The sequence below is a fragment of the Pocillopora verrucosa genome, chromosome 14 (genome assembly GCF_036669915.1).
Source record: "Pocillopora verrucosa isolate sample1 chromosome 14, ASM3666991v2, whole genome shotgun sequence".
NCBI classification, from domain to species: domain Eukaryota; kingdom Metazoa; phylum Cnidaria; class Anthozoa; order Scleractinia; family Pocilloporidae; genus Pocillopora; species Pocillopora verrucosa.
Genome location: NC_089325.1, coordinates 11845003 through 11858031, shown reverse-complemented (window position 1 = coordinate 11858031; position 13029 = coordinate 11845003). Strand labels below are relative to the sequence as shown.

The following is a 13029-nucleotide window of genomic DNA, read 5'->3' as shown; positions in this document are numbered from 1 at the left end:
TTAAGTTATGATAGCTGTGAGATATGTTTCACGATCATCACCCGATGCCTTTTGTCTGATCTCTTCTACTCGCTTGTGAGAATCACTGCCTGATGTGCGATGTGCAAGTTTAATTTGGGTAATCCCCAGGTTGTCAGCAGTCTTCTCGTGATCTTCACCCAATACTTTTTGTCTAATGTTAAGTGCTCGCTTGTGTAACTCAGTGAATGAGGTGTAATCTCTAAGCATATATTGGGTAACCCCAAGGTTAAAGTAGCTCTCAGCGGCGTTCTCATGATCTTCACCCAGTACCTTTTGTCGGATGTTTAGAGGCTGAGGTGCAATCTTTAAAGATACATTGAGACACCCCCAGGTAAAAGTACCTGTCAGCAGTGTTCTCATTATCTTCACGCAACGCCTTGTGTTAATTTTAACTCGGTCTGAATATCTTTATAAAGCTAAATAAAATGTTATTTGACGCATTTGTGGTATTTTTTCGCCTTGATGGCCCGTTTGAAACAAATATGTGATTGACTATTGCACCCTAGCCCTTACCATATCGAGCTGTTTTAAGCCCACGAAAAACAATTCCTCGAATCATTTCAGTAATATTGTGATTCCGCTTAGCCGCTTAGTCAGGCGGCAAGTTTATAGATCATTTTGATTAATACATGTTCCTCCGTTGTCTTATTAGAACCGTCCTTTGTGAACAATCTATCGAATGCACGTATTTCGATGTTATGTTTTGTACATGAATGCTACTTGAAATAAATAAAAAAGCCAGGACTTTGCATATAAGTTAAACATCTTCCACTTCTTCATCTTTTATATTCTGAATATGCATGCGCCCTGTGCATCATCGATACATACACTATATTCGATAATAATACGCGCGGATATTTTGCGAGTTGTGAATTATTTTTCCGAGCCTCGATCGGATGGGGCGAGGAAAATTACGGGCAGTGAAAAAAAAATCCGCTTGTATTTTATGTTAAACCATCGAATAAGGTGTATGTATCTAACGTGTGTTGGGAAAAGCGGAAGGTCCTATCGTTTCAGCTTCACCGACCATCTTTTATTTTTATGATTATAGCTTTGGTTTTATCAGACATAATTAAATTATACACAACATCTCTGATTTTGCTTTGCTTTTGCATACGTGTATGAATCATAACATCGAAATACGTACTTTCGACACTTTGTCCACAAAAGGCCTTCATATTGAGTTATTTTAGGCCAACGAAAAACAATTTCTCAAATCATTCCGGTAATATTGTGATTCCGCTCAGCCACGCGGCGGGATTGTATAGCATTCAAAGTAATACAGCTTGATCAGATATTTTAACATACCTCTCGTATTGTAGTTACTTTCAATTCTTTTGAAAAACGAGGAGTCTTGTATACCATCGATTAGATGGCACAATTTAGGACTTAATTCAAGCTGAATGGTACTTTCGATCTGTCCTTCCTTTGTACCTTTGCTGTTTTTACAGTTCCCAGCGCCATATTGGACATGTGACCGCGCACACGTGAGAACGAGGCTGGGGTTGACTCATGCTAAATCTCTTTGAGCGCTCTTGGTGAAATTCCTACGTGGGCAGTAAAATTGTTCGATTTTTAAGGAAAATGGATGGTCCTAGCCGAAATCTCGATAAAGCTAATTTTTCTCCCAAAAAGAAAGGAAAGCAGTGTGCCGTTTTTGGTTGTTCAAATACATTTTATGGCCCCAGTGGTTTGCCTACGAGCTTTCGCTTCTTCAAGTTTATGCACGGAGGCATGTATTTTTGCTAAGTATTTATCGTTCTAGACTTATCTTATTCTCTGTGAATTATGGATGAGGGTAACTATTGTTGCAAAATTAGTACAAATTTTCTATTAGGTACCTGAATTGTTTTAAGTTCAATAGAGGTTTTTTATTCCGGCAGCAAGTCAATAAGTTCAGTGCTGCTCACCTGTTTACTACATGGCTTGCCTAAAACACTCCTAGCAGAGAAACTCTTGGAAAGTAATTGCTTTTAATAAAATAATCAAGACACTGTATCTTCAGAGTTTTCACTTATTATGGCATGCCCAGAAAACTGACACAAATTTGGTAGCAATTATGACAAAAGAAGTTTCAGGTTGTTGTTGTTGGTTTTTTTTTATGATAGCATAATAATCCATTAAGGATGCTAGGTGGAACTCTTAAAAATATTTTGTGTGCTTCATGTATCAATCAATTTGATGCTTCAAATTGAAAAAAAGATGAAGTGAGACTGTTTCACCAAGAAAAAGAGATCTCAACACGAAGATGAACTACAACACTAAACTTTATTATTCACAAAATTTTCCTCATAATAAATAATTTGATAGAGGTCTCTCAAAAAATAATTTCTTTTACAATGTGGTGATCCAAAAGATTCTCTTTCAAACAAATCTTAAAGTAACTGTAACAGTATAAAATGAATGTCTTGATCGGGATACATTTCTCAAAATTCTTTTAAGTATCTTCTTTACATCTCAAAATTATATTCTAACATTGGTTAACACAATGTAACAAGAACTACTATTGCAAATCTTTGTGTCAGAGGGTCTCTGAATACTAAGATACTAAGAATGGGAATATCAATTCATTGAATGTTAATCTCTGACAGAAACTTAAATGTGTTAAAAGGACTAGCATTGTTGACATCAGTAGCGGAGAGGAAGCATTTCAGTCCCCTTCCTTTAGCCCTTAAATATCCAAGGTCTGATTGTAAATTCTCCCCTCTAGCTGCTACACATTTACTGGTAAATAAGTCATTAGAACTTGATGTAAGATCAAGATAACTTCTACCTGGTAAGTTTCAGTATCCTCATTATCTGTTTGCTGAATAGTGTTTGGATATTATAGGGAGAAGTTACACGACTCAATCACTTATGGCAGTTTTTAAATTGTCTGATATTTTGGTCTAATTCTTTCATTACCGTCTTGCCACCTAATAAATTACTTAATTACAGTCGCGAACTGAAATGGTGTCCAAGGTATAACAAGCATAATTTGTCTTGGGCCAGATGGGCATGAAAATATTATGACATCTGTTAGTTACCAGTTTCCCTCATGAGTTGATAGAAAGGAGGGTTATAATCAAGTGGTTCTACAGGCTCTATTGCATAGCTTCCCATAAAATACAATGTACAAATGGCAAACGTTCATTAACTCTAGTGGCATGATGATTGCCAAAAAAACGTTAAGAGTCAGTCCACGAGAGGACCGGGCATGGCACATGATATCTCACTGATTTCTTTCAAACTTTCACAGTTTACCTCCTAACAGCGGTCGCAAATATTCCAAGTCAAACTCTTATATTTTCGCCATGACGCAAGCGGTCTGCGCACTCTAATTGTGTTACATCATTGTCGTAACACAAAAAGTGAGTCATTTGCATCCTGTCGTGGTCGAGTGAACGTCTTTGGTGGCAGCGAGGTAGCGTGAATATAGGTGGAATGTAATGAGGATTCACTGTCTGTTGCCGTTCCTACGAAAGTTAAAAAGTGTTTACGAGCCTGCGCGACTCCTGTTATTCCTACATGACGAATTCGCTCTTACGGAGGCAACTGACGGGATTCAGAAAGAATCTAAGCTACAGTCTTCCCTAAGAATCTACACAAATGGCAGCAGTTACACTCACAGCCGATGGCTGTGTGAATAACAACAGATTAAGAAAATACATTTCTAGACTCTAGTTATATATTAAACGCATTACGAAGAGACAGACCTTCTTATACACGAACATTTTTTCATATCATCCAGCTGGCGTAATACGGGATTCGTAAAAATAAAGAAGACCTTCGCCTGCTAAGAACGAATTCGTCACGCTCCACGTCAAACAGAAAACGTACAGAGTTCCATAATACGCTTAAAGAATAGTGGATATCTGGAGTCATTTTCTGTGGGAAACAAAGTATACTACTAAACAATAGACGCGCACAGAAGAAAATTTATATTGCCTTTTTGCCAAATCCCAAGAACATAAAAACAATTTCTCAAATCATTCCAGTAATATTGTGATTCCGCTCAACCACGCGGCGAGTTTGTGTAGCATTTAAAGTAATACAGCTTGATCAGATATTTTAACATACCTTTCGTATTGTAGTTACTTTGAATTCTTTTGGAAAACGAGGGGTCTTGTATACCATCGATTAGATGGCACAATTTAGAACTTAATCCGAGCTGAATGGTACTTACGATCTGTATTCTTGTTCCTTTGTACCCTTGCTAACTCTGGTAACGTGTTGATTGTCAAAAAAAAACTAAAAGGGTCACGAATCACATAGCTGTTGCCATAACGATAATCCTTTTGTTTCCGCCGCGGAAACAAAAGTGACTGCTTAAGTTGAAACCAATAACCGTTTTTTTCCCTCAGTTAATAGACTGTCTTTCAAATTATTTCAAAATTTTATCTCCATCATCAAAAAGGTACAGCTAGCCGATATTTAAACACCGAATTCGTTTCCAGTATAGAGAGGCCTTCTTGCTTTGTTGGCCACCACTATGTCTGGCTTGCCCATCCATCTGATTGGTTACCTCTGAAATTACAGAGTTTCAATCCTCTCCAGAGCTGGTGCGTTACTTACCTTCTGAACGAGTTGTAGCCGTGGTGACTAGCTTCTCAGCCAGACCACATGTGAACCATGTGTTCGTGGTTAATAATTGTTGGATTCATGGAACGCCCAATCCAACATCTTTACCCACTGGAGTTGTCGTGCGACCGAAACCCTACACCTTACAATGACACACCTTTGAACCCAACTGTAGTGGAGTTCCGACCGCGACGAGATGCTGTTGTGGAAGCACGTCAGCGAATACAGGACACAGTAGAGCAAGATACCTGAATGTTGTTACCGAAGGAACATTATATCCATACTTATTTCTTGTTTTGTTATAGAGTCTGTTCCACGTGCATATGCCTTGTTTCCAAGTCATATGGGGGAGAGTGTTGGAAACTGTACGATATGCTAATTATTCCTAAATTGATCGACATTTATAAGTGATTTCGTTTACCTATACATAACCAAACAAACATGCATGCGGCACGTGTTTCATCGCCCCATATATGGTATTGTTCCACGTGCTTACGACGGGTTCTTTTGTAGTAAGCTGGGAGCTGTGTGTGGGAGTTAACCGAAGCGTTGTAATGGAATCGTTAAATAAAGTAAATAAACCGTGACTTAATAAGGAAGCGTGGTACAGCTTTTTTAAGTTTTCGTGAAGGAATGCTAAAAAAATGATGAAAGCTTCTCTTTCACGATTGCTATCAAGTAAAATTGAAAAGTCTTTCTCATAACCTCTCATCAGATAACACTCACATTTTCTCCCCTTGAGTGGTACCGAGAACCTCCTCTGGTCCATGGACTAGTTAGATCGTCAATATCGCTGCATTGGACATAACATTGTAATGATCTGTGCTTCTCCAAGAAGGAGCTGAGCAAACGACTCAAAATCCGTTTTCCGCGCCAAAGCCTAGCGCAAGCCAAGACGTTATTCACCTCTGTCTGAAGGCAGGGGAGGATGCCCTTACTCCGCGGAGTTTTCTCCTTTTTTTTTTACTGTAAGAGGTAAAACTATCCATGGGTTGGCGAGAGAGAATCGAAAAGCACGTAGAGAACGCTCAAGATGGGAAAAGAAGGAAGCGAGGCCTATTGCTCGTTCCATCATTACTGGAGTCTCTTATCCTCCCCACCCCTCCCCCCCAAGAGATGGAGGAAGGGAAACCCAAGCTGGAAACGACTTTGCCATCGTTATTTTTTGCACAATTCTCATTTTCTTTTCTTGTTTAAAATGATTTTCTAACCAGTGTAAATTTCTGTAGGGGATATGCAGCAGATAAAGTTAAGATTGGATTTTTATGATCCCATCAGCTGACCGAAGCCTTAAGGTTCTCTTTGCTCAACTTTCAAAATTGCAAATGTTATAAGACCTTTTTTTTTTCGCCGTTCTACCAAGAAGGTCCGTCTGAGATTGCATGGGCTGGTATGACTTTTGAAGAGCTGCAGAAACGAACTGGATTGGCCGAGAGAACCCGGGACGAGGCTTTACGGAGAGTAGATAGCCTCAATTCCACGCTCAGAAAGATAGAAACAAAGTAAATAAGCAGATTATGCATGACATCGTTTGATTGACTGTTTCTTTGTTTGTTTATTTGTTCCTTGTGATAAATCAGGCAGACGGGAATTCGATTTCAGTTAATACTAAACAGAGTTTTAATGTATAGCTGTCAGGTGATTTGACAAGTCTCTGGTTCTAGTTGTTCAAAAGGTAGACATCACTATTCACTGGATAAATCTCTATCCGCTGGATGACGCAGCAAGTTTAGATAGCACTCCTCCGTTGGATAACGCGGCACGTTTAGATAACACTCACCCACTGGATAACGCAGCACGTTTAGATAACACTCATCCGCTGGATATCCATTTATCCACCCTTTAACTATCAGTCCCAGGAAGACCAGAGATTTCTGACAACAGACTTCAATTTTATTTTTCTGATGTTGCGGCCATATTTAATCAATTATCTTTGCGCCTGTCCCTTCCAAATGAACTCCCCCTCCCCAAGCATAGTGGATTATGTGGCCAACTAAATTGCGATTATAAATAAATTGATTTTCGAGAATACTATGAAGAGGATACAAATTAATTTTACGACGTCTTGTTTTCACGATTGAAGAACAATTCCCCATAAAATTCATTTCCTTACTCTCTCAGATGAAATAGACAAGCAGAAACGGGAACTTTTCCACGCTAAACAAGCCAAAGAGGCCGCCGAACATCAGTGCACTTTGGAGGTATTTTGCTAAAAAGTGTTTGTTGCCTTCTCGTAACCTAATGCAGGTTCTATGCATTTTCAATATCTATGTAAAGATGTCTTTTATAGTAACAATTATCTCTTGAATAGTTTCTGCCATTCCTGTATTTTGTCCACAGATCTATTCTTTTCTCTTCGGGCATCGTCGAGAACGCAAGCGAAATAGGAGTCTTAGGGTTTTAAAGAACGCGAACCCCACGTGGCGGGAAAGAGCAAGAGAATATGAACGAACGATTGATTAATTTTTTTCCTTTTTTTCTTCACCTGTTTCACAGTCTCTCCCTCACTTCGCTCTTTTTGGCTTGACTTTAAAAAAAATTATAATAGATAAATAAATAAAGAATGGACGGACTTCCACTTCTGTGATGTTTCACATTGCTCTAGTCGACCAATCAAAATCCATGGGTGATTCTGAATGGAAGCGGAACTGTGTCACAGAGGTTCTCAGTCGAAAAAAGATCGTTCAATTTTCTCTCTCGTAAAAATTAATTCAGTTAATGTTTTCCGTTTTCTTTTATTGTTCTTAATCTTTTGGCTGTGGATCAGTTCCTCTGCGCTGTATCTTTTAAAACAGAAGTTCTTATCTTTTTTCAAGTTTCATCGCTCAACCAACGACTCGAGTAACGTGAAAGAGAGTTTGAATCGCGACTCCGGAACGTAGAGGAGATGAACAGACAGTCGGTGAATAAACTCAGAGAAATGTTGAATGGACAACAGAAACTTGGAGCACAGTACGTTACACAAATGTACACAATTTTTCTTCACTCTCTACCCTTAAACATAAGGTTTATGGAGGATGTCACTGGTACCCGTTTCCCATATTAATGCTTGCTCCAGTGAGAGTGAAATGGCTCTAGTTCCATTGGTGACACAGAAAGCGTTATAATACAGAAATAAGAATGGAGAATCCAATTTACTCGGCAGACCTGCATGGATTGTAGCATTCTTATTTTAGACAGAAATTCATTTTTCCCTATTTCCTTTTATATCACCTATTCACTTCATCAAAAAATGTTTGAATTCAACTTGACATAAGGAAATAGTCAGTGACAGGAAAGTAAAGTGAAGTAGTAATCTCTGACTTACTTTTTAGGGCGAGGTCAACTTAATTAGAATGAAGCTTTTAAGAGTAAGCACTAGCGTGCTTCTAAAATAAAATTCTTCACGACGAGGATGGGATTCGAACCCACGCGTGCAGAGCACATTGGATTAGCAGTCCAACGCCTTAACCACTCGGCCACCTCGTCTGATGACTGAGATATAGCTCTCGTGATGCGTCCAAATCACATTTTGTTCTTGGCAGGAGAATTTCGTTCTTAATCAGGAATGTCCCTTACATCGCCATGGCTATTAACTTGACGTTGTTGTGAAGGTGTTAGATGTATAATAAAAGTCGATCTCTTTGGTCTGTCAGGTGGAAAGAGGAATCTAGAGCAGTAACGCAGAAATTTGAGCAAACAGTGAATGAGTTGAGGCAAGTTTTTATTTTCCTTACATGCCTAGTCTTTGGAGAGGAAAAAAAATAATGATAAGAATTTACAGCGATTACCCTTCTGTTGTCCATAATCTACGGCACTTCTTCCAAAACGGAGTTTCGGTTTCCACAGCAACTTATACTTCTTTACAATAATTTTTGTTCGGTTTAAAACTTACGCTACCTTGAAAACTATACAAAATATTGGCCAGAAATTGACTGAGGAAAAGATTAGGGTTAGTAAGATGCAGCCATGTCTACTAGAATTAACACTAAGGTTCCCCCTCCGACCCAGGCAAATACAACCAAAAGACTTTCCCTACCGACAGATGAAAGTCAAACTGGCGTTCTTCCTCTTTCAAAAACTTCAGTCATTAATGCTGAAGAATGGAAAGTTAACAATGATCGTAATTATGCTATGCATGCTCCCTCATATGTAGTCTTTCCTACATATGAAGATAACCGTTTCAATGTTACTTCACCGCCTCCTTTGCATGAGGTGGAAATTGTCATACCTGTCACTGTTAAGGAAGAGAATGAGAGTGATGAAAGTGATGGTGACAATGAATATGAGGATGATGACTTTGAGGACCCAAATTGGCATCTGCCACCAAATGTAGATCATTTCACCAGAGAGAATGTCAAGGATGACACATTATTTGGAGAATCCAAGGAAGACTGCAGCACCCCTGACTCTGAAAAGAAATACTTTTTTTTGAGTCATCTATAAATGAATTGCCGAAAAGGTGCCCCAATTGTGGAGATATAATAATTGATTCTGAAAGGAAAACAACTGGTAGCATGCTATCAGTTGAATTGACTTGTAACAGTGGCCACAAAGTAAAGTGGGGTTCACAGCCAGTAGTGAAACGGAAACCCCTAGGAAATCTACTATTGTCTGCTGCTTTTGTGTTTACAGGAAATACCTTTACTGCAATCAGCCAGTTGGCATCATGCTTTAACCTTCAATTTTTCAGTGAAAGTGTCTTTTATGACACACAGAAAAAGTACTTGTTCCCTGTTATTCACGAGGCATGGGAAGCTGAAAGTAGGAGGCAAATTGAGATTCTCACTACCAGTGGTGTTGAATCTTGATGGTGATAGTCGTTGTGACAGTCCAGGCCATTCTGCAAAGTATGGCACTTACACTTTGATTGATGAGGACATTGGTAATGTGGTGGCATTTCAGGTGGTTCAGGTCACTGAGGTCACATCGTCTAATGCCATGGAGAAAGAAGGATTTAAGAGGTGCATAGAACTGTTTGGAGGAAAAGATATCACCATCAGTAGGATCACAACAGATCGCTATGTTTCTATCACCAGTGCCATGGCCAAAGATCACCCAAACATCAAACACCAATACGATGTAAGGCATCCCTCAAAGTGGGTGGTAAAGAAGCTGACTCACAAAGCAAATCAAAGGGGATGTGAGGATCTCTCATCATAGATTCAATCAATCTCAAACCACCTATGGTGGTCTGCTGTAACCTGCAATGGTTATGTTTCTGATCTTCGAGAAAAATGGAAGTCGGTCTTGAATCACATCACTAATAAGCACATCTGATCAGAAAATACCACCAATGTTGTCACCGAAAAATTTCTTCCTCTGAAGCTAAGAAAGTCTGTTGGCTTAAGCCAAACAGTCAAGCTTTCTTAGCTTTAGAGGAAGTGGTCCTAAACACTAAATTGATGAAGGATATTGCCAAGATTACTAACGTCTGCCACACGGGCAGACTAGAGGTATATCACACTGTTTTGCTTAAGTGCCGCTCTCGCTAAGAGCGGTCCTCTCGACTTCCCGTCCAAGAAAGGTTTTTCTTTTTTTTTTTGCCCATGAAAAGGGTTTAGGATACATGTTTCAAAAATAGTGTGGTCGTTCGCTAATTCTCTTTTTTCGTGTCCCCACGGGCCAAAACTGATTTTGTAGCTAGACCCACCGTGTAAACAACGATCGAAAATGAAAATTTCACAGTTTTTATCGAGGGCGCCGCGGCGAAGAGTGGCAATGATGTATTCTCTGAAATTACACCAGGCACTCGGTCATTTATATAGATCAAGAAGAGCAGGGGTCCTATAATAGATCCCTGGGGGACTCCAGATGTAACTGGAAGAAAATCAGATGCCTCATTATCGATCACTAACCCTGTGTCTTCTACCAGATAAATAAGATCTAAACCAAGCTAACAAGGATCCCTTGATACCAAGGCACTCGAGCTTAAACAATAGTTTTTCGTGGGGTACTCGATCGAACGCCTTGGAAAAATCGAGATATATGACAAGTATCTGTTGTCTCATTTCAAGAGCCCTAGCAAATTGATGAACTACTTGGCTTAATTGAGACATAGTTGATCTGCCTGGCAAAAAGCCATACTGCCATTGCGTAATATAAGTGGATATATTACCAGAGATCTCAATATAAACTTGCTTTTCCAGTAATTTAGAAAGCACATCGAGAAAAGAAATGCCCCGATAATTGGACGCTAGAGACTTAGAATCACTTTTATGAATACGGACGAGATTAGCGTTTTTCCATTTTCAGTAAAAGCCCCCAGCACCAAAGACATATTGAATAATCTGCATAAAGAGGGTGAAATTTCTTTAGCGCACTCTCGTAACAACTTAGTGGGGAGGCCCAGTGAAGCTTTGTTGATATCACATACTATTAGTTGTTTAAGCATATTGTTAGGGCTTAGTTTTAACACAATAGTTAAGTCAGTGAAGGTAATTAGAAGTACTACCATGATCAGGTGGAAAAAAAAAAAAATGATCAGGTGGAGCAAAAACTGAATGAAAAAAAAGCAATGAATAAATTAGTCTGATCGACGGGTCTGGTGGCCTGCATCGATTCATGCTTTATAACCCCTGGAATTTTACTACTTTTCGTAAATGCTTTGTAATATGACCAAATTCACGAGGATTGTCCTTTAGAACAGCACTAAGGTTGCATAAGTGATTACGCTTCTTAAATTTGAAGTTTTCGTGACGCAGCAACGCTAGATATGTTAATAACCCCGTCTATGCTTATCTTAATGCTTTTTAGCGTGGTTTTTTTTCTTCTATTTTCGTGCTCTTATTTATTGTTTTAAATCGTCCTCTTCTATTTCAGCTTAACTTAAAGAGATACAAACTGTTAGATTTTAACTTGATTGTATGATCGAAGTGTGGAATTAAAAGAGCTATGAGTGGCAAGTCTTCTGTTTGCCGGCTTTAAGTCACATTTTGATTTAATTTTGAAAGACGTTGAGGAAGGTGGAAAATTTTAGCCGCAATAAATAAAAGGGGTGTGTAATTAAAAAGAAAAATGCAGATAGAAGAAAAACCGCAAATTGAATAGACTTTGCTTGGCAACATAATACTTTCGAGGGCTCTTAGCTTGCTCCCACGTGTAGTTTATTTCACGCTCGAACTTTGTCATTCCAAATGGCTTCCTATCTACGGCTATTTCAAACATTCCTTCCACGTGTAGGAAATGATATGGACCATGAGAAAATCAACCAATGGGCCTTTTTTTTCAACAACAACAAATGATTATGCTCTTGACCCTTTACTTGCTAATTTAGCTTTGCGAAATTACGTCATAAAAGTCTATCTTTCCCCAGGAAGCAGATTTAAAAACCAAGCGGGTGGGTTTGAAAGAATCGATACACAATATGTATGAATAGATATAGGTCTTTAACCTTCTCATATTTCTTTCAAACATACGAGTTTGCTTTTAAAATTACGTCAGTAATCTATTTCTTCCATGGGAACAGTGACTGAAAAAGCGATTGACTGAATATACTTCCTACACTGATCACGAAAAAGTATAAAATATAAATACGATAATCATTATACAACTTTAGAGGTCTGTTCCCGAACAGATGTATACTTTGCATGATCTTAAAATGTCTCATTCACGTTCTTAGTCGCTTTATTGTTTAATTGAAGTTTATAATCACTTCACTACAGCAACAAAAACATCAAAGTTTATTTGTACTCTAGGATTTCATAAACTGAAGATAAAATATATAAATTGGACATATTGAGACGACATCTGCAAACCCAAAATAACTTGTTAACGCGAGGCCAGAAATAGCGTCATATTTATGTCGGCATTGAATATTTAGTTTAAAACACCCGAAATACCGCGAGTGAGTCACCGAACATCATTACTTTCCGTTTTAATTGGAAATTTTCCCGATATTTTGCTATTTTAATACTTCTGAACTACGTCAACCAAGCATTTTATCCATAGGAAGTTAATTTCAATTCAAGGGGTCATTGGAAAGGAACGCAATACGTTGGTGGAAATTAATGTTTATCATAATCCAATATACCCACTTTCTTCCAAGATATTAGCTTGTATATATGTCGTTATATGTTATCACTTGAATTCATTCCTAACGTCATTTTAAAAGCTAGACACCCTCCATAATGAAAAAAAATGCAGAAGAAACGCCTCTAACTTATACATAGGAAGTCTTTTATACAAATTACACTTTTACTGCCAGTGATTGAAAGGGACTTGATGACTCATTGAAAGTTCCGTTTCAAGTTGATATTCATTGAGATAGTTTTGTTTGGATATTTAAAAGTATAATACTTGTAACTTAAGCTGTAGTATGATAATTACCTTAGTGCACTGCATATCGAGTTTTCTGTTACTAAATATGTTTGCAGTTATTTCAGTTTTCTTTTTAAATTTCTCACATATAATTTTAAAAGACAGTCTTGTAGAGCGCTTGGAGAATTGGTCGATTTTAGTTCTATATCA

General features: G+C 38.3%; 1 protein-coding gene, 1 non-coding gene and 1 pseudogene across 2 annotated transcripts; 1 reads left to right on the top strand and 2 right to left on the bottom strand.

Moving 5' to 3' along the window:
• LOC136278238 (kinesin light chain 1-like) lies at positions 1–1485 on the bottom strand. Its single transcript, XM_066161730.1, has 2 exons — positions 1456–1485; positions 1–324 (listed from the first exon to the last, which is right to left on the bottom strand). The coding sequence occupies exons 1-2, from the start codon at positions 1483–1485 to the stop codon at positions 1–3; spliced, it is 354 nt and encodes a 117-aa protein (XP_066017827.1).
• Positions 1486–7967: 6482 nt separating this feature from the next.
• On the bottom strand, positions 7968–8049 carry Trnas-gcu (transfer RNA serine (anticodon GCU)). The gene has a single exon. It is a non-coding gene; the product is annotated as a tRNA-Ser (tRNA).
• Positions 8050–8694: 645 nt separating this feature from the next.
• On the top strand, positions 8695–9532 carry LOC136278187 (uncharacterized; annotated as a pseudogene).
• The last annotated feature ends 3497 nt before the right edge of the window (positions 9533–13029 follow it).